This window comes from Helianthus annuus, chromosome 2 (genome assembly GCF_002127325.2).
Source record: "Helianthus annuus cultivar XRQ/B chromosome 2, HanXRQr2.0-SUNRISE, whole genome shotgun sequence".
Lineage (NCBI taxonomy): Eukaryota > Viridiplantae > Streptophyta > Magnoliopsida > Asterales > Asteraceae > Helianthus > Helianthus annuus.
Window position 1 is genome coordinate 88,355,320 of NC_035434.2, and position 23,133 is coordinate 88,378,452.

General features: G+C 42.5%; 1 protein-coding gene across 1 annotated transcript; it reads right to left on the reverse strand.

The window, feature by feature from the left end:
• Nucleotides 1-250: 250 nt before the first annotated feature.
• LOC110916535 (embryogenesis-associated protein EMB8) lies at nt 251-10,112 on the reverse strand. The gene is made up of 14 exons (XM_022161247.2): nt 9,799-10,112; nt 9,634-9,723; nt 9,471-9,532; nt 3,923-4,005; nt 3,313-3,402; nt 3,086-3,208; nt 2,935-3,012; nt 1,620-1,705; nt 1,489-1,537; nt 1,343-1,399; nt 1,124-1,254; nt 948-1,031; nt 815-884; nt 251-731 (listed from the first exon to the last, which is right to left on the reverse strand). Exons 1-14 carry the CDS (start codon nt 10,017-10,019, stop codon nt 414-416), a joined length of 1,542 nt encoding a protein of 513 aa, XP_022016939.1. The 5' UTR covers nt 10,020-10,112; the 3' UTR covers nt 251-413.
• Nucleotides 10,113-23,133: the final 13,021 nt, after the last annotated feature.

Consider the following 23,133-nt stretch of genomic DNA (forward strand, 5'->3'; position numbering starts at 1 on the left):
GGTTTCCAGTTTCAATAATATTTAATTTGGGTTATCTTTAATAGCTTGAGTTCTTTAACATGTTCGATTGTTTTTTTACTAAAATATTTTTTTGGCATCGTAAAATATTTATTCAACCCGTGTATTACACGGGGTTTTAACCTAGTTACAATATATAGATAAATAAAACCATAAACCCTAAAGCCCATAAGTAATGGGTTGGGCCTAAAATGTCTGGTTTATAACATTATTATTATTATCTACAAATAAATTCAAAGTATTATCATTTATTTTACGTATCATAAAATTTGGGTTTGGATTATTATTAAAGTGACCATCAGGATGGGTGTATTTTGCTAGGCAACAATTGATTTACTCACCATACCATTGAGGAAATAATATATCGAAATCGGTGAGGTTGTACATAAAATGAATTACTTGAGTAGTTTTGGAAGTAGAAACTTGTTGAATTTCTTGATAAGGAAGAAGTGGAGGGCTACACCAAGCAATGGCAATGCTGACAGCACCCATGTTGATCTTCTAGTTTGAAGAAACACTTGACTCAACCATTTCAACAGATCTAAGGCCTTTGTATTAGGAGGAGCGAGTGCATGTTCCCGTGCAACTGATAAATCATCATCATCATCATCACTTCCATGCTTGCTGATGGCAGCCACCATTCCATTTGAAACATTAACATACGGGCCTTGATCAACGCAAGAAGAGTCTTCTTCTACTGAATGTGGAGGATTCTGTTGACATACATACGTGTTGGTTGGTTTGTTAGTAAGTACCATCACCATACAATATTCACCAAAATACAACTTCAACTGACCTTCTTTTGTTTATGCATTAAGGGGCTGCTGTGCAGAACACCAAGGAACTCATTCACAGCTCTCACCCACCTGGCATGACATGGTTAACCAATCTGATGCAATCAAACATCAAGTTCAAATAGAGGAGCATACCATAAACTAGATCCAGTAAGACCCTCAAAGAAAGCAAGATGTCCACCATGCCGTGCCACAGCCAACACAATGTTCTTATTTGCTCTAATGCAACGTATCAAAGTCACATAATAAGTTTTTTATTTAAACAAATTAGGAGTTTTGCTTATTTATTTTACGTGTGAAGAGAGTAGCACCTGCACTCATCCCAGGGAATCGCCTCCCAAGTACAGACAGGGTCATCTAAAGAACTTATACATAGTAACGGAATTTTCACTTTCGTCACATACTGAGCACTGCTACAATGCCTGTAGTATGTATCCACAGTCTTCAACAAGAAAAAATAAGTCACAACATCATTTATATGTTTGTTATGTTCACAGAGATAGGTTAGGTTAAGTAAGCTATAGTTTTACCTCAAACTTCCCAACTAGACGGGTCGCATAATTGTCAAAATCCCGTATAGTGCGTGACTAGAAAGGGGGCAAATCAAGATATGTTAAATACGTAACCAAAAGAAGAAAAAACAAACCAAGGCTAAACTTTGCAACGAGCCTACTACCTTAACAATACCGTCCCAATCCCCAAGTCTTGAATAAAGTGTTTGATGCCTGCAATGAACAAACAAAACACATTTAGTACAATTTTTCTTTACATTCTAACTATAAAGTGCGGAATGTTTAGAGCACATACAGTTGTGCATACTCTTGAAGACCAACAGTAAGAGCCCTATCATACAACTTCTGAACCGTCCTGCGACATATGAATCTGGAGCCAATCTGCCAGTCAAAATGTGAGAAAACTCAACATATTCCTCAAGGAGAAAAAAGATCCTCAATGGTGGATGGTGTACATAACAAGAGATTTTGAAATGCACAAGTAATATCAGATGTACATAACCAGAGAAGAGTTTAATCACAATGGTTATATAGAGTCATGGGCAAAGGATAGTGGGGACGGGAGGGGGCGGCCGACCCCCCGAACTTTTCGTTCAGTAGTGGAGTATGTAGTTTTCGTATAGAAAATTTTGGGTATATACGTTTTCGACCCCCCGTTTTATAGAAATTTTTTGGTATATACGTTTTCGACCCCCCGTTTTATAGAAATTTTTTGGTATATACGTTTTCGACCCCCCGTTTTATAGAAATTTTTTGGTATATACGTTTTCGACCCCACGGTTGGAAATCTCAAGCTTCGCCACTGTATAGAGTAGTACGATATTACAATAGTAATATACAAAACCTTAATAGTCCACGATAGAGAGAGAATGGGTAGTCAAGCACAACATGCTTTACGAAAAAAAAACAAAATTTAGGTGTTGGAAAGACGATTACCATCCCATCCCATTCCACAAACATTTACTACGTGTTGTCAAGTCATTTTTGCTTAATACATCAGCCAAGGTTCATTCACTCCAACCAAGTCATGGATTAGTGACGGTCCTTGCCGCTAGAGCCAAATCTTTACACAAGGGATCGTGGATGGATGTTGGATTTACCAAAGGACTGATTCGGAAGAAAATGGCCATTACACGTCAGGATCGAATACATGAAGCAAATGTAAAGCCAAATCGTTAAAGGATGTTGTGGGCGATACGTAGCCATGCACGAGGGTGTGCATGAATTGTCTAGGGTTTGGACTTTGGGTGTGCCCTAACGATTGAACAAGGTGTGGACTAGAAATGATTACACTTCTCGACGCCACCAAGTCCAAAGTTGGTGAATTTCAGTTAGAACGTAGAATAGAAGGTTGGCCATTAAGACAGGTCCGTGAGATTGATCTCTTGACCACACTGTGAAAATGAAGAGTTTATATATTTACATGTTGAAGGCCATCCCCTCCCCTCTATGTGATATGTATGTATGTATGTATGTATGTATATCTTCAAACAAACACTATCATTCTTCCTAAGGCCCTAAGAAAGTATAACCTGAAAATTAAGAGCTAGATTGACAAGGCATTGATTGTAGAAACCCATTGCACTATCTCTAAAAAGCAGAACACTAACCAAAAGGTCCCAAGGAGAGCAGATAGCAACAGCTCCAGCAATAGGAATATCTTCCCCATCTTCTCCAAGATACTTCACCTGTCACAAGAAACAACCTAACTCCTTTAGTAACCAATTCCTCTCACCTGAATAAGAAATTGGATGATTGTACCAGAATGTTGGCACCAATGCTAGTCCCAACTGCAAAAAGAGGTGCATTCGGATACTCCTGATGAAGCTGTTTGATGACATCACGTAGGTCATTTGTCCACCCCGCATTATAGAAGCAATCTGACTTCAATTAACATCAACTTGAGTGATTAAAACATTGGCGATTCAAACATGAAATAGCCACACCGCACGTTAATGTGAATTATCCTCCAAGTAAGTACAACTCACAGTAATAGATATTCCTCCAAGTCCCCGGTGATTACAAATAACAACATTCCATCCTCGCTTTGCCGTGGAGAAGGCAAGATGCTTCAGGTACTAATAACAACAACAATAAGGATCATATGATTGTCCATCAATAACAAAAAGGACCACTTTTTAATAGAATACTTGCTCAGTTTATTCATTTTCTGAAATACAGGTGCAGAGTGTCAACACTTTCCTAGTGACTGAGAGAGAAAGAGAAACAACATATATATAAGTAAATAGCCAGACACATACCATCTTAAATTTCTAATCAAACAAGAAACAGGATATATATCATCAAGACTCCAAAAGGGGGCAATATGAATACGCCACACCACACAACGACAACTTGGCATTTAGAGATGATGGTCCCCTATGTGAAAACTTGCAACGCTTTACAAGAATGTGTTTACCCTATGATATGACAAGACCCACAATCCAAAGTATACATAGTGACTCAAATGCTTATAGCTACTCCACCATCGAGTAAGGTATGGATAATCACTGACCACATGATATTTGTTTATAATGAAAATACCCATAAGAATAAAATCATTCAGGCATGACAGTCACCATACTAATTTGAACTTACAGCTGAAGAGGAATCACTTGTTAATCCAGGGATTACAATAACGATTGGAGTTTCATCATCTCCATATGTTGAACCTCCCAAGACTGCAATGCAAGATTATGAAAAACTTTAAGTAAATGAAATGAAATAAAATCATACAAGCATGTTTGGCAATTAATTTTACAAGCCTCTCATCATGGAGAATGTTTTCAGAACTAAGACTGATGATCATAGTTTTGTTCAACCAAGCTTCATACCCTAATATTGTTTGTTGTGAGGTCCAACTTTGAAGAGCTTAGAATAATGGAACGCAACAACTAATAAAGCACTGCACTATTCTAGAACTGTGAAAATAACGGAAATGACCTCACAAGCATCTACATAAGCAACTTAATAGAACCATATACACTCACCTAGAATCTGAAAAAGAGTAAAGGAAACAGTATTATGTCTTCTTGTAACATTTTGTTGTAAAAGTACCACAGGAATGTAATGATCAAAATCAAAAAGTGGTTGTAGTAGTAACCAAGCTTGTGTTCAAACTTAAAAGTATTGGCCAACAAAAACCAATTCCAATTTGGGCTCTGCTCTGTGTGTGTAACATCATGTGACACCACGTGAGAAGAACCTAAAAAATGGTCATATCACAAGTATACTTGTGAATATTCTAACATATAACCTAAAATGATCTTAGTATCTCCTAGGCATGGAAATAGTAGGATAATTCTTTAAAGCTCTCAAATATAGCCAAATTCAAGGAACCCAAACAAAACGTAGCGCCACTTGTTGTACCGTCTGACATGCTGATTAAGTAAAGCCCTTTTTCGTCCCAATAAATTATATATATGCCTGTGAGGGATATGAAAAGGAAACGATGTCCCATAATGAGGGATATGGATCAAATATATAGATAACTAAATTACAGATACATACATAATAAATGAATAAATTACAATCAGGTCCTAAAGATATAAAAGAATCTTCAATTTAGTTTAACACCCCCCCCCCCTTTTCCCAAGCGAAACGGTGGCGGTCCAATGCGAAGCATAGAGCGGAAGAACTCGAACTGAGAGGTCGTCACAGGCTTTTGGTAAAAAAATATCCGCTACCTAAAGCTTGGTTGGAATGAACTTAGTGTATAGTTTACCGGAGGTAACAAGTTCACAAATAAAGTGGTAATCAAGGTCAATATGTTTGGCTTGTTTATGTGAGACTGGATTTTGGGTTAGGAATAGAGCACTACAATTGTCACAAAGTAACGTGGGGAGATCAGGAGGGAGAGCATGTTGTTCTCGTAGGAGATGAGTAATCCAAACAATTTCAGCAACAATATCAGCCATGGCCCGATATTCAGATTCACAACTAGATCGAGCAATTCGGGCTGCTTTTTGGCACTCCAAGAGACGAGGTTCCCACCAAGAAAGATGGAATAGCCATAGGTGGAGCGGCTAGTTTCAATGCATCTGGCCCAATCGGCATTAGAGTAGCCCAAAATAGATGTGTGATGGGGTTTGGTAAAGGTGAGGCCAAAGGCAAAATAGTTCCTTTGACATACCGAAGGATTCATTTAACACATTCATAGTGAGTTATGGTTAGGGTTTGAAGGAACTGGCTAACCTGATTCACCGCATAAGAAATATCAGGGCGAGTAATGGTTAGGTATTGCAAGGCACCAACAAGAGAGCGATAATGAGTAGGATCTGAGTATGGTAAGCCAGTAGTCGAGTCATTTATTGGGTGCAAGAGGTGTATGTATTGGTTTGGAATCCAAGAGGCCCGCACGTTCAAGTATGTCCCGAGCATATTTAGATTAAGATAAAAAAAATAATACATCTTTCGAGGTGGTAACTTCAAGACCAAGGAAGTAGTTTAGGTTACCGAGATCTTTGATGGCAAATTCATTGTTTAGTCGTGTGATGAATGATGAGATGATTGTGTTATCATTTCCCGTTAGAATTAAATCATCCACGTAGACTAGGAGATACATGACAATGGAGTCACGTTTAAAAACAAATAGCAAAGGATCTGACCGACTGCATGAAAAACCATGTTAAGTAAGAAATGTGCTTGGGCGTTGAAACCAGGCTCGTGGTGCTTGTTTAAGACCATAGAGGGCCTTATTGAGACGACAAACATGAGTGGGGAACAAGGGGTTGACAAACCCAGGTGGTTGTTCCATATAGACAACTTCCTTCAAGTTGCCATGCAAAAAAACATTGTTTACATCCAGTTGATGTAAGCGCCAATATTTAATGGTGGCTAAAGATAGAACAACCCGAATGGTGAAGGCTATTACAATTGGGCTGAAGGTAAAGAAGTAATCCAGACCAGGAACTTGGCAGAAACCTTGAGCCACTAGGCGAACTTTATACCGATCAATAGATCCATCAGACTTGTATTTGGTGGGATACAACCATTTAGAGCCAACAATATTTTGTGTTGCAGGGCGAGAGACAAGTGTCCACGTGTTATTGTTATGAAGGGCTCAAGGGCATTCATATCATGTTTCATAGCTTCAAGCCAATGAGATGATTTTGAAGCGGATTTAAAGCCACGAGGTTTCGAGGTGGCAAACAAAGCTGAAAATAAAGGGTGAGTTTGTGTGTGAGCAAGGTTGGCTTGAAATTTTAGTTTAAAAATACCTGCTTTAGGCCCTAGTAATCATAGGATGAGAGGGTGCAACAATTTGTGTAGAGGGTGGAGGAAGTGGGTCGAAGGCTGTGATAGGGCTTTGGGCTGGAGAGGGTGGGGCGTTTGTAGTGGTGGATGATGAACCAGGGTGAGTGGAAGGGGCTGGGTTATTGGGTTGGAAGCGGGGTCAATAATGTGTTAGGCTACGTTATCAGCCTGAGTAGAAGAAGCAGGCTGGAGCTCAAGGATAGTCGGTATAGGGTTGGGCCGGGACACACCAGCATTTGGGCTCAGAACAGGCCCGAGAAGGTCAGGACAAATAGAACATGGGCTTAGTGTGTGGGGCGGTTTGGGCTGGGCTGGGCAAGTGATATATGGTTAGGCGATATTGGGGTGTCAAGTTTGGTATCCTCCAAAAACGTATGGAGTGGGAGTGTTGATGTTTCAGAACTTTGGTGACCACTAGCAAAAGGGAACACAAGCTCGTTAAAATGAGCATGGCGAGTGATGTAGATGCGAGAAGTGGATGGGTCAAGGCATTTAAATCCCTTATATTGAGAACAATGCCCCAAGAAAATCCACGGTATACTGCGTGGCTCTAATTTATGATCGGCATAATCGCATAAATAGGGATAGACACGACAAGCAAATGAACGAAAGTTGTTTGTATACAGGCTTGTATGAAAATAATATTTCAAAGGGAGATTTTTCGTGCAACAACTTGCTTGGTAAACGGTTGATAATAAATATATATGGCTGAACTGAATGCTTCAACCCAGTAAGACGGAGGAACTCGACCATTAAACATCATCGCCAAACCTGTTTCTACAATATGTCTATGCTTTCGTTCTACCCTCCCATTTTGTTGTGAGGTGTACGGGCATGATAAGCAGTGTAAGGTACCCTTTTGTTCAAGTAACTCGCGAACTTGGTGATTAACAAATTATGTGCCTCCATCACTTTGAAAAATCTTAATTTTTCGCGAAAAATGTGTTTGAACAAACTTCATAAAAATGGGTAATATAGCTTGGAATCCAGATTTACTTTTAAGAGGATAGAACCAAGTAAATTTAGAGAAATCGTCCACAAATGCAACATAATAACGATAGTTATCCATGGATGTAACCGGTGAAGGTCACCACAAGTCACAACGGATCAAATCCAATGGTTGAGATGCTTGTTTATCATTAACATCAAACGGTAATCGATGACTTTTAGATAATTCACATGATGAACATAAGCTTGGACTGGGCAAAAGAGATGTAACAGATAAACAACCAGTTTTATTTAAAGATAAAATAGTGTCAAATGACACATGTCCCAAACGTAAATGCCACAATTCAAAAGAGGCTTTTAAGGGTGTTGATGACTGAGAAACAAACGCTTTAGGATCCGTCTTCAAAACATATAACCCATCTTCACATCTGCCCTGGGCTAGGACCTGTTTTGTGGTCCGGTCCTCAATATAAAAGTGTGGTTGTGAAAACAATACATCCAAATTGTGGTCAGTGGTCAGTTTACTAATAGATAATAAGTCCCTGGTTGTGGAACTATTAAAACATTGTGTAAGGGAATATTGTGTGCAATAGAAGTAGTGCCAGCATGAGATATCGGGAGGGAATTACCATTTCCAAACATTACTTTGGCATCGCCTGAAGCGGGTGTAGCATGGGTGACATTGTTGGTGGAGTTGGACATGTGATCCGAGGCACCAGAATCAGCGATCCAATCCGGACCCATAGAAGTAACATGGCACTGAGCATGGAATGCTTTGGCAAGGTCCGAGTCCGAAAAGGCCGATTTCGAAGCAAAGGTGTGGAGTGAAGGGCATGAACCGGCATAATGGCCATCAATTCGGCAAAGTTGGCAGTGGGGAGGACGTCTGCCTCGACCACGACCACCAGAACCACTTCCACGAGGGTAACGACCACCACCTCGGTTCCGGTTAATATTTGGCCTAGTAGTGCGGGCATTGAAAGCAACAGTGGGGGTGGTGGTTTGGAGGCACAAACCGCCGTAGAAAAAGTCTAAAATGAGGCTCCAAGACCGCAAAGAAACCAATGGAGTTTGTCGGTGTCATCAACCGGATGACCAATAGCAGAGAGTTGGTCACAAAGAGCCTTGAACTGATGACCAAACTCGGCAACAGGAGCGGTGCCTTTAACAGAGAGCCTTAATTGATCTCGGAGGTTATGGATGCGTTCAATAGAAGTATTGCAAAACGCTGACTCAAGGACCAACCACTTTTCGCGAGCTGTGGAGAGGCCAATAACTTCTGCAGGGGAGCATGAAGAATAACAACAGCTTTCTGATCAGCCGCAAGCCATAGGGCATAAAGTGGATTGGCAGCGGGTTTGTCACCAGAAGTAGCTTCGGCAGCCGGAGGAGGTGAGGAGCCGTCGATGTGAGATAGAAGACTGTTGAGGGAAACCATAGGCAACATTTGGCTGCGCCAGACAAGGTGATTGGAGGAGTTAAGTTTGGCAGTGATCATGTGGGCAACAGCACCAAAGTTGAAGGAGGTATCGGTATTGGAAGATGAACCTGCCATGGATGAGGATGAAGAAAGAAGGCTGAGAAGTGTGAGGAGGGAAGATGATCAGAAGCACAGGGAGGGGAAGGGTAAGGGATCGCTGGTCTATGATACCATGCGAGGGGTATGAAAAGGAATAACTAAATTACACATACATACATACACACATAATAAATGAATAAATTAAAATTACAATCAGGTCCTAAAGATATAAAAGAATCTTCAATTTGGTTTAACAATGCCCCAAGTAGAAGAAATCTAGCAGGCAGGCGTCTTTATGGTTCCAGGAAAGGATTTAACCTAGCAAGTCCCTCATAGTGTATTGACAGACAGAGGGAAAGAAAAAACATAAATTGTGTGTTTGACACCAAGAAGACATGTGTGCAGCGTGAAGTGATGAATTACCATCACAACTCTTTAGCCAATCCAGAGCAAAGGTACCACCATCAGATGCATGAAATAATTTTCTGCGAGAATAACTCGACTGTCAAAGCATATAGAACATAGTAGCTGCCCTGTCAGTGTTTTGTTTGCTTAGGGTTTATAACCTGTATACATACATACATACCTTGTATAATCTACTAGAGGAGGACGCCCATGGAAGTTCAAAAATGCTGTTTGAATGTGAGGGCTTGAGAGCCAAGGAGTAGGCATGTACCTAAATAACAAACAAACATTATGAAAGAAAGAAAGAAATCTAGGCAGGCAGTGAATAATTGGTTGCTGCATGTACCTGCCATGGAGAAGGCGACACTTTGAAGCGACGCCATGGTAGATCTCGGATGCAGAATTGTAGGTTAGAGACACCGGAGATCCGCGGAAGAGTGTGTCAAGGAAATGGAACTCCAAGAATTTGTAAATAAAAATCACCCAAAACAATAATAAAGCTACTCCGTAATGCTTCAGGGGAATCAGTGTCAAACCCTCCAGGATGGCCTCATATGCCATTTTCATTCTAATCAAACCCTACTACGGACTATTGCTGGCTGGAAGAGAACCAGAGTTTTGACTTTTATTTTATGGCGTTTTTTACGAGGCCTTGCCTCCATCTAACTAAAATTACATAAATTATTCTTTATTTATATATTACATAAATTATTATTTATTTATATTTTAAATTCCACTCTTTTCCTTTTGTCTTAAAAAATTACATAAAATTTCCTTTATTTTCTAAATTTTGTATGCTTTTTGTCCTTTAAGCTAACTATTGTTAATTTTAAGGTAAAATTACCAATTTGCACAAACGACATAATCTAAAGTTTTTTTTATAAATTACATAAATTGTAATTAACTTAGCTTTTTTTCTTTTATTTTATTTTCTTTGTTTTCTTTTATATAATTTCATATAATAAATAATAAAAAGATATATTTAAAAAAGAACTCATATATATATTTTTTTTTTTTTAAAGGGTTACCCCGGTAAATTTTATAAATCACCAACCAAATAAAACAGGGTGTGCCAAGACATTGACACACACTACTAGTCAAGACAAACCAAGACTAGAACATCCAAGAAACAACCAAAAACGACAAAAAAAAACAACATACAACCCGAAAAAATAAACAAAGCCCGACAAAACTAAGTCTCTAACAACTGCATCTAGCCAGGATCAATGACCAAGTTCCTAGCCGGTATCTTCCACATCTCGAGAAATTGCCTGTTCGCACCACTCATCTTAAACTTCAGAGTTATGAGCCGCATACGCACAATATTAATGACCTCCTGAGCAAGACTCTTCGCCGATCGCTGATTCCGAGAGAACAATCGAGAATTCCTTTCTTGCCAGACAAAATAAGCAGCTGCCGAGACCACAAGTCTACCCGTAACATAGGCCGAATTATGAATATTTGAATTGTCATTCATCCATTGCATGATATCAGTCCATCGGCCATTTACGTCACCCATACCTGCCATATCTCTAATGCTATCCCAAACCTCCATTGAGTAGACGCATTCAAAGAACAAATGGTCCCTCGAGTCCTTACCATAGTTACATAAGGGGCAACACATGAGATTCAAGTTCGTAGCACTTCCCGCCTCCCAGATGGACAGTCTATCTTGGGTTTTGAGTTTGTTTCTAATAACCAGCCACAAGTGAAAAGAGTGTCTTGGGATACACTGTTTAAACCAAACCATATTAAACCAATCAACAACATTCTCCCGGTGACGAATATTGTTCCATACCTCCCATGAAGAAAAATGAACTGCCTTTCCTTCAATATCAATCCAAACCAATCTATCTTGAGCATCATGAAGAACTGGTACCTGAATATTGATTAAAACAGGAAACAAGTCGAACCAAGCAACCGGCCACCTCCAATTGCCGTTAGAATCCACCAGATCAGCCACAGAAGCTTGCAAGTTAAAACCTGCGTTAGCTATATTTCTCGGACTAACATGAGCACGGATAGGACACGCATTACACCAAGAATCACTCCAAACATTTGTATTGTGTCCATTACCGATAGCCTTCCACATATGAGGCCGAAGCATGTCACGTAGTGCAAGAATTTTCCTCCACCCCCATGTCATACTACCTCTACAAGGAAGCTCCCAAAAACTTCTCTCCTTCAGCTTATAAATGTGAACCCATTGAACCCATAGCGACTTTCGGTTAGTCAAGATACTCCATATATGGGAGGATATGAGCGCTTTATTAACATCCGCAATACATCGAACCCCCAGCCCGCCTTCATTTTTTGGAAGGCAAACAACCTTCCAAGCAACCTTTGGTTTAACCTTTGGTTGAAACTTACCAGCCCATAAGAAAGAACGCATACGTCTTTCAAGATCATTAACTAATCTAGCTGGCAATAGGAAAACTGTCGCCCAATAGATGTGCATAGCAGATAGGACCGAGTTTAGCAGTTGCAGTCGGCCCGCAAACGACAGTGATCTCGTCATCCAGTTATCAATCCTCTTTTCCATCCTCTCAACTAGAATTTTGCAATCCTTATAAGAGAGTCTAGACGTTAATAAAGGAACACCCAAATAACGGACAGGAAGCGAACCCTCTTTAAACGGCATGATTTGGAGTATGCCTTGTTTAATCGATTGAGGCACATTCCCAAAGTAAACCGTACTCTTTGGCAAACTAGGGACAAGACCCGAAATATTTGTGAAATTCTGAAGCGCCTCACGAAGCACCTTGACCGAAGCTAAATCCCCATTAACAAACATAAATAAATCGTCCGCAAACGAGACATTGATGATCCTTTGTTTTTTGCAATGAAGATGATATCTAAAAGCATTACTTTTAGCAGCTGCATCTTTGAGTAACAACGATAACATTTCCATTACCAAAGTAAAGAGGTACGGAGATATTGGATCCCCCTGCCTCAACCCTCTTTTACCTTTGAAAAACCCATAAAGATTACCATTAATGCTCAGCGAGTAAGACACCGTGGTAACACAAATCATGATCCAATTCACCATCTTGTGATGAAACCCAAAAGCACGAAGAATACCTTCCAAGAAAGACCAGCTGACCGTGTCATATGCTTTTTGAATGTCAATTTTGAAGGCGCACCGAGAAGGCCCAATCCTTAAGTGGTAATTATGCATCAGCTCTTGGGTGAGTAAGATATTGTCGGATATCTTTCTTCCAGGCACAAACGCCGACTGGTTTATATTGTGACAACTCGAAATCTAGAACCTTTCGTTGTAACTTGCTTGTACGTTATGTGACTAGTTAAAATGATAACGTGAACCTTTTTATGTGATAAGTGCTTTGTTATGTGTGCATTTGTATATATATGTGTACGTGTTTTATGTGAACCGAGAACCCAACCCGAGAACAAAGAACCCGACTCGAGACCATGAGGTCTCGAGTGGACTTGGGCCGAGAACCTAGTGGCCGGTTGGGCCTTTGGGCCGTGAACCCCCACTCGAAACCCACTAAGGGTGCACACTTGGAACTTGACTATATATACACCACCTTAGTTAGTTTTTACCATTTGTTGAACATTAGAACACACACACACCCTCCTACTTCTCTCTCTAAACCTAAGAACACAAACACTTCATCATTCTTGGATCTTTGGACTTGGATCGGCTCACACACACACACCCGGTTGGAAGCTTTACACACACCCTCGAAACCCATTAACCGGTTAGTGTTTTTAAAGATTATGGTTGAATGCTTAGTGTTAATATGTTCATGTTATGTTTGTATGATGAGATTATGTGATAATATGGTAGTTAACTTAGTTATGCATGATGTTTTGAAAAGAAATCGGTTCATGAATGTTCTTGTTATGTGTGGAACTATGCATAAATGCTTAATGTAAAAATGGGTTCATTGTATGTTAAAAGGTGAATGATGATATTGGTTGCACTTGGATTTGGATCCGAAAAGTTGGGTGTTTATACTAAACAAATCGGCTAATGAACATGTTTGTCATATAGGATGCATGATAGTAAATTGTATTTTGATTGTCGTTCATAGTGTTGGTTGAATAAGTGATTAATATGTTATGAACTTGATGAACACATGTTTGAATATGTGAAGAACACTTTGAATGATAGTTGAAGATTGAAAACCCTTGTGATTTTGATCCATCTTTGACCAATAACCTGATTAGGAAAACTGTTAGTGGAATGCTATTGGTTATTTCCGGATTTGGGCCTGATTATATTGTACCACTAATCTGACTACATCTGCATCAACACGTGAACTTGAAAACGACTGCTACCGACTCGCAATCACGCAGTTGCGACTCGCAACCACAGCGTGATGACTCGAGACCACGCGGTTGCGACTCGCAACCATAGCAGGACAAGCCGAAACCACAGGTTACGAGTCCCGTTGCGACTCGAGACCTTAGCATGATGAACCGAGACTACGGTTGCGACACCGGTTGCGACTCGCAACCATCCATGATCAACACACAGCATGACTCGAGACCATGCTTGCGAGTCCGGTTGCGACTCGAGACCACACTTTGGGCCTTAGTTAGTGGGCCGGACTTATGAACTTCTGTGCTACTGTTGATGAGTTATTTGGGCCTGTTATCACGAGCCCAACTGTTTGGACTTTGAACATGTGATTAACTGTTACCTATGAACTGCTACTGATTAAACGTGTCTGCCATACGTGTTGAACATTTGTGCACTACTTGGTTCGAATCTGATTATACGTGATAACCGTGATAGGACGTTATTGACTACTTGCGACTTGATTGACTTTCTGTGATTAACTGCCGAGCAAACCGAGGTGAGTTCACACCCTCTACAAAGCATGGGATTCCCTGGGTTGGGAACTGGGTTAAGGAACGTGGGTTCCTCGTCCTCCTTGGGCAGGACGTCAGTGGTTCAGGAATGTGATTCCTCGTCCGGATGGACGGATAAACGTACTAGACTAAAACTCTATCACGAAGTCCCTCCTTTTTGTATCGACTAATCGCCGGGCCAATGGCGAGCGGGTCATTAGTTAGATAGCGCTATTTAGGTCTGACAAGCCTCACACCGTGCCGCAGAGGACGGGCGTGAACTAATGGATCTGGGGCACGTCAATGATGATAGACATTGATGTTTTCAGGGCACATAAACATGACTACAGTCAGCAATCGATACGGTAACGAGTCTAGTATACACATGGGGTAGCCCCCACGGCTGGAGAGCCAGATGATGTACATGGGGTAGCCCCCACGGCCGAAATGCCTGATAACTACATGGGGTAGCCCCCACGGCCGGAGTGCCGGAGTAACTGGGAACGAACTGGTCACGTTTTTAAAACTATGGGGTAACCCCCACGGCAGGATGCCAGATAAAGTAAACTGTTTTCGAAACAACTAAAACGAACGCCCACCCGTGAACTCACTCAACTAGTTGTTGACTCGTTACTACATGCTTTGCAGGACCATAGGTACTCAGTGGGAGCTTGCATGGAGGAGGATCGTTGTGGGACAGGGATTGCTACAAGACTATGTTAAACTTGAAACTTTTGGAACTTATGTTACAACTTTAAACTTATGCTTCCGCTTACAACTTAAACTTATTTGTTTTGGAACACCAATCGTATTGGTTAAACTTTTATAATTACTTATATGCTTGTTCAGTATGATTGGTGGCTGGATCCTGGTCAGTCACGCCTCCAAGCGGTAGTACTCCGCAGGTGGGATTTTGGGGGTGTGACAGATTGGTATCAGAGCCATTGGTTATAGTGAACTTGGTTTTAATAAAGGAGAAACGTTTTTGTTAAAACCAGACTATAACCGGTTTAGTGCTCAACGGTCCACAACGACACTTCGCTCCTCATGCAAGGCTCGACGTTCTAGGTAATATAATGTATGTATATGGCCTACTTGTTAGTTGCGTAGTACATTGCTCATGGTATGCTTGACTAGTATAACTACTGTTGTTTGAACACATGCGTACTTACTCTGTCCTACTATCGTGCTTTCGCGAACCTCTCTCACACGTATTGCTTTTATTATGAAGAACCATGTCTGGACGCGTTAACATGACACAAGCCCAGTTGACGGCTTTGATCAACGAGCGAGTTGCCGCAGCGCTCGCAGCTGCACACGCAGGAGGTATATCCTGCAGTCCGAAATTGTTCTAGGATCATTTGGATCCTACTCTCGTGAACCAACCTTTGTGTTAAACTCTGTCTTTTCTTTCACCTACCTTAGGTCAGTATGCTCAGGCACCGGTGTGCACTTTTAAGACCTTTATGGACTGTCGACCCACTACTTTTAGCGGAACTGAGGGAGCAGTAGGTCTCCTACACTGGTTTGAGAAACTGGAGTCTGTGTTCGAAATGTGTGAATGCCCTGAAGCGCGCAGGGTGAAGTATGCTACTGGTACTCTCGAGGGTTTGGCTCTCACGTGGTGGAATGCTCAAGTGCAGATGTTAGGGTTGGTTGCTGCCAATGCCACCCCATGGGAAACTTTCAAGGAAATGATCAGGGAAGAATACTGCAGTCGTGACGACATTCACAAACTGGAAGATGAGTTCTACAATCTCAAGATGTCGGGGTCGGAGATTGAGGCATACACTAAGAGATCGCATGAGCTTGCCTTGTTGTGTCCTACTATGGTGGATCCTCCCTACAAGCGAATTGAACTCTATCTCAAGGGCTTGGTGCCAGAGATCCAAAGTCATGTGACTTCAGCGAACTTGACTACTATCCAGCAGGTTGTACAGTTGGCTCACCGTCTCACTGACCAAGCGGTGGAGCAGAACAAGTTACCGAAGCGCATAGGTGCTGCAACTACTTCTGGTGCTTCTAGTGGGGATAAACGGAAATGGGATGGAACTTCAAGCAGGGGTTCAACTTCGGTGCAAACTCAGTCTCAGCAGAGAAAGACGGACGATCACAAGAGCCCCAGTCAGCAATCGTCTGGTGGTCAAAGTCATGGTGGGTACAAAGGAAATCACCCCAAGTGCAATCGTTGTAGCCTACACCACAGTGGGCCATGCACCAGGGGCAACTGTCATCGATGCAACAAGCCTGGTCATGTTGCAAAAGATTGCAGGAGCGCATATCCCGTCAATCAGAATCGTCAGCAACCTCAGCAGAACCAGCGACAGCAGCAGGGTAACAACAAAGGGTGTTTTCAGTGTGGAGCTGAAGGTCATTTCAAGAAGGATTGTCCCCAACTGAACCAGAACAACAACAATAATCAGGGGAATGGTAACAATGGGAACAACAACAATGGTGCTAGGGGACGTGTGTTCGTGATTGGCCAAGGTGAAGCAAGGAATGATCCCAACGTGGTGACGGGTAAGTTCCTTCTCGACGACTTTTATGTTACAGTCTTATTTGATTCGGGTGCCGATACTAGTTATGTGTCACTAGAAGTTAGTAAGATGCTTAAGCGTATTCCTACACCCCTGAGCGACAAGCACACTGTAGAGCTAGCTAATGGTAAGAGTTTGGAAGCCTCTCACGTAGTCAAGGGTTGCCAGCTTATTCTCGCTAACCAGACTTTCTCTATCGATCTTATTCCTATTGTCTTGGGTAGTTTCGACGTTGTCATTGGGATGGATTGGTTATCCCAACACCGAGCAGAGATTCTTTGCAACGAGAAGATCGTTCGTATTCCTGGTTTAGGTAGTGAACCTCTCATGATTCGTGGCGACAAGAGAAGTGCTGTTGAGAACATCATCTCTCTTCTTAAGGCTCAGAAATGCTTACGAAAGGGCCACACTGCGATTTTGGCTCTAGTTACTGATACCACAGAGAAGGAGAAGAAGCTAGAGGATTTTCCGGTTGTACGCGACTATCCTGAGGTATTCCCTGAGGAATTACCTGGTCTTCCGCCCCATCGCCAAGTCGAGTTTCAGATTGATCTAGCTCCTGGAGCCGCGCCTGTAGCCCGTGCACCTTATCGTTTAGCGCCATCAGAGTTGGAAGAACTCTCCACGCAACTACAAGAACTCTTGGATAAGGGTTTCATTCGTCCTAGCTCATCGCCTTGGGGAGCTCCAGTGTTATTTGTGAAGAAGAAGGATGGTACCTTCAGAATGTGTATCGACTATCGCGAACTCAACAAAGTGACTGTGAAGAATCGTTATCCTCTACCGCGTATTGACGACTTGTTCGACCAGTTGCAGGGGTCGAGCTACTATTCAAAGATCGATCTGAGATCGGGATATCACCAGCTGAGAGTTCGGGAAGAGGATGTCTCTAAGACGGCCTTTAGGACTCGATATGGGCACTATGAGTTTCTGGTCATGCCGTTTGGGCTGACGAACGCACCGGCAGTTTTTATGGATTTGATGAATCGAGTGTGCAAACCGTATCTGGACAAGTTTGTTATAGTCTTCATCGACGACATCCTGATCTATTCTAAGAGCAAAGAAGAGCACGAACAACATCTACGACTTATTTTGGAACTCCTTCGGAAGGAACAGCTTTACGCAAAATTCTCGAAATGCGACTTCTGGCTTCGTGAAGTCCATTTCCTAGGGCATGTGGTGAACAAGGATGGGATTCACGTTGATCCATCCAAAGTGGAATCTATTAAGAACTGGCCTGCGCCTCGCACACCAAAGGAAATTCGCCAATTTTTGGGATTGGCAGGTTATTACAGGAGATTCATTAAGGATTTTTCTAAGATCGCGCAGCCCCTCACGTTGTTAACACAGAAAGGCGTTGTTTATCATTGGGGAAATGCACAAGAGTTAGCTTTTCAGCATCTAAAGGATAGACTTTGTAGTGCACCTATCCTTTCACTGCCAGAGGGCACAGAAGATTTTGTGGTTTACTGTGATGCATCAATTCAAGGTCTTGGTTGTGTATTGATGCAACGAGATAAAGTCATAGCTTACGCCTCACGACAACTTAAAGTTCACGAGAAGAACTACACTACGCATGATTTAGAGCTGGGAGCTGTTGTTTTTGCACTTAAGTTATGGCGGCATTACCTGTACGGAACCAAGTGCGCCATCTACACCGACCACAGAAGTTTAGAACACATATTCAAGCAGAAGGAACTGAATATGCGGCAGCGACGATGGGTCGAGCTGCTGAATGACTACGAGTGCTCTATCAGGTATCACCCGGGCAAGGCCAATGTTGTGGCAGACGCCCTGAGTCGGAAGGACACTACGCCTAAGCGCGTAAGAGCTTTACAACTCACGATACATTCTAGTCTACCTTCGCAAATACGAGCTGCTCAGATAGAAGCACTGAAACCAGAAAACGTTAGAGCTGAAGCTCTACGCGGGTCAAGGCAACGCTTAGAACAGAAGGAAGACGGTGCTTATTATGTAACAGGACGCATTTGGGTCCCACTCTATGGCGACTTACGAGAACTTGTGATGGATGAAGCGCACAAATCTCGCTACTCGGTACACCCTGGTTCGGACAAGATGTACCACGATATTAAAACTACGTATTGGTGGCCTAGCATGAAGGCCCACATAGCAACCTACGTCAGCAAGTGTTTGACTTGTGCGCGAGTCAAGACAGAATATCAGAAACCTTCAGGCCTACTTCAGCAACCAGAGATACCACAATGGAAATGGGAGCAAATTTCCATGGATTTCGTTACTGGCTTACCTAGATCACAGCGCGGGAACGATACTATCTGGGTGATCGTGGATCGACTCACAAAATCCGCACACTTCTTGGCAATCAAAGAAACAGATAAATTCTCCACTCTAGCGGAAATATACCTCAAGGAAGTTGTTTCGAGGCACGGGGTGCCCACTTCTATTATCTCTGATCGAGATGCACGTTTTACTTCGGAACTGTGGCAGGCAATGCACAAGTCTTTTGGCTCACGTTTAGATATGAGCACAGCGTATCACCCACAGACGGACGGGCAGTCCGAGCGAACTATTCAGACATTAGAAGACATGCTTCGCGCTTGTGTAATCGACTTTGGCAACAGCTGGGAAAGGCATCTGCCACTCGTGGAATTCTCGTATAATAACAGCTACCACACCAGCATTAAAGCTGCTCCGTTTGAGGCATTGTACGGACGTAAATGCCGGTCACCCCTCTGTTGGGCAGAAGTGGGGGATAGTCAGATCACTGGTCCAGAACATGTGGTAGACACTACTGAGCGGATTGCTCAAATACGACAACGCATGGCGGCGGCTCGTGACCGTCAGAAGGCCTACGCCGATAAGGGCAGGAAACCACTTGAGCTCCAGGTTGGGGAGCGGGTATTACTCAAAGTCTCACCCTGGAAGGGTGTGGTTCGTTTTGGTAAACGCGGCAAACTCAACCCACGGTACGTTGGACCTTTTGAAATTCTTGAGAAAATAGGCAAGGTGGCCTACAGACTGAAATTACCAGCAGAACTCGGTGCAGTTCACAACGTTTTCCATGTGTCGAATCTGAAGAAGTGTCTGTCAGATGAGACGCACGTAGTTCCTCTGAAGGAACTTACGATCGACGAACAGTTGAAATTCGTCGAAGAACCTGTCGAGATCACGGACCGGGATGTTAAGGTCCTCAAGAGCACTAGAATACCTCTTGTACGAGTTCGTTGGAACTCACGTCGCGGCCCAGAGTTTACCTGGGAGCGCGAAGATCGGATGAAACAAAAGTATCCCCAACTGTTTGAGAACAGTACAAACGCTACTGAGGCTGAAGCTACGGAATTTCGGGACGAAATTCCAGATCAACGGGGGGTGGATGTGACACCCCAGGAAAACCGGGAAAACCTTGCAACCTAACTAGCTTCCTCAGTGAGTGCCATCAAATTTCGGGACGAAATTTCTTTCAACTTGGGGATGATGTGACAACTCGAAATCTAGAACCTTTCGTTGTAACTTGCTTGTACGTTATGTGACTAGTTAAAATGATAACGTGAACCTTTTTATGTGATAAGTGCTTTGTTATGTGTGCATTTGTATATATATGTGTACGTGTTTTATGTGAACCGAGAACCCAACCCGAGAACAAAGAACCCGACTCGAGACCATGAGGTCTCGAGTGGACTTGGGCCGAGAACCTAGTGGCCGGTTGGGCCTTTGGGCCGTGAACCCCCACTCGAAACCCACTAAGGGTGCACACTTGGAACTTGACTATATATACACCACCTTAGTTAGTTTTTACCATTTGTTGAACATTAGAACACACACACACCCTCCTACTTCTCTCTCTAAACCTAAGAACACAAACACTTCATCATTCTTGGATCTTTGGACTTGGATCGGCTCACACACACACACCCGGTTGGAAGCTTTACACACACCCTCGAAACCCATTAACCGGTTAGTGTTTTTAAAGATTATGGTTGAATGCTTAGTGTTAATATGTTCATGTTATGTTTGTATGATGAGATTATGTGATAATATGGTAGTTAACTTAGTTATGCATGATGTTTTGAAAAGAAATCGGTTCATGAATGTTCTTGTTATGTGTGGAACTATGCATAAATGCTTAATGTAAAAATGGGTTCATTGTATGTTAAAAGGTGAATGATGATATTGGTTGCACTTGGATTTGGATCCGAAAAGTTGGGTGTTTATACTAAACAAATCGGCTAATGAACATGTTTGTCATATAGGATGCATGATAGTAAATTGTATTTTGATTGTCGTTCATAGTGTTGGTTGAATAAGTGATTAATATGTTATGAACTTGATGAACACATGTTTGAATATGTGAAGAACACTTTGAATGATAGTTGAAGATTGAAAACCCTTGTGATTTTGATCCATCTTTGACCAATAACCTGATTAGGAAAACTGTTAGTGGAATGCTATTGGTTATTTCCGGATTTGGGCCTGATTATATTGTACCACTAATCTGACTACATCTGCATCAACACGTGAACTTGAAAACGACTGCTACCGACTCGCAATCACGCAGTTGCGACTCGCAACCACAGCGTGATGACTCGAGACCACGCGGTTGCGACTCGCAACCATAGCAGGACAAGCCGAAACCACAGGTTACGAGTCCCGTTGCGACTCGAGACCTTAGCATGATGAACCGAGACTACGGTTGCGACACCGGTTGCGACTCGCAACCATCCATGATCAACACACAGCATGACTCGAGACCATGCTTGCGAGTCCGGTTGCGACTCGAGACCACACTTTGGGCCTTAGTTAGTGGGCCGGACTTATGAACTTCTGTGCTACTGTTGATGAGTTATTTGGGCCTGTTATCACGAGCCCAACTGTTTGGACTTTGAACATGTGATTAACTGTTACCTATGAACTGCTACTGATTAAACGTGTCTGCCATACGTGTTGAACATTTGTGCACTACTTGGTTCGAATCTGATTATACGTGATAACCGTGATAGGACGTTATTGACTACTTGCGACTTGATTGACTTTCTGTGATTAACTGCCGAGCAAACCGAGGTGAGTTCACACCCTCTACAAAGCATGGGATTCCCTGGGTTGGGAACTGGGTTAAGGAACGTGGGTTCCTCGTCCTCCTTGGGCAGGACGTCAGTGGTTCAGGAATGTGATTCCTCGTCCGGATGGACGGATAAACGTACTAGACTAAAACTCTATCACGAAGTCCCTCCTTTTTGTATCGACTAATCGCCGGGCCAATGGCGAGCGGGTCATTAGTTAGATAGCGCTATTTAGGTCTGACAAGCCTCACACCGTGCCGCAGAGGACGGGCGTGAACTAATGGATCTGGGGCACGTCAATGATGATAGACATTGATGTTTTCAGGGCACATAAACATGACTACAGTCAGCAATCGATACGGTAACGAGTCTAGTATACACATGGGGTAGCCCCCACGGCTGGAGAGCCAGATGATGTACATGGGGTAGCCCCCACGGCCGAAATGCCTGATAACTACATGGGGTAGCCCCCACGGCCGGAGTGCCGGAGTAACTGGGAACGAACTGGTCACGTTTTTAAAACTATGGGGTAACCCCCACGGCAGGATGCCAGATAAAGTAAACTGTTTTCGAAACAACTAAAACGAACGCCCACCCGTGAACTCACTCAACTAGTTGTTGACTCGTTACTACATGCTTTGCAGGACCATAGGTACTCAGTGGGAGCTTGCATGGAGGAGGATCGTTGTGGGACAGGGATTGCTACAAGACTATGTTAAACTTGAAACTTTTGGAACTTATGTTACAACTTTAAACTTATGCTTCCGCTTACAACTTAAACTTATTTGTTTTGGAACACCAATCGTATTGGTTAAACTTTTATAATTACTTATATGCTTGTTCAGTATGATTGGTGGCTGGATCCTGGTCAGTCACGCCTCCAAGCGGTAGTACTCCGCAGGTGGGATTTTGGGGGTGTGACATATATCAACAAGCATATCCAGACTACCTTTAATTCTATCCGTTAGGATCTTACTTATACCTTTATAAAGGACATTACAACACGAGATCGGACGGTAGTCAACAACCGAGTTAGGAGTAGCCACTTTCGGGACAAGAGCTATAATTGTGTGATTAATTTGCTTCAACAGTTTGCCATTATCAAAGAATTCCCGGATCGCTTTTGTAACTTCACTACCCACAATCTCCCAAGAATTTTTAAAAAAAGCCGATGTATATCCATCCGGCCCCGGAGCCTTGTTCTCACCGATGGAAAAAATAGCATTTTTTACCTCCTCTTCCGTCACTGGACGCACCATATTGCTAGCAACAGACGGATCCAAA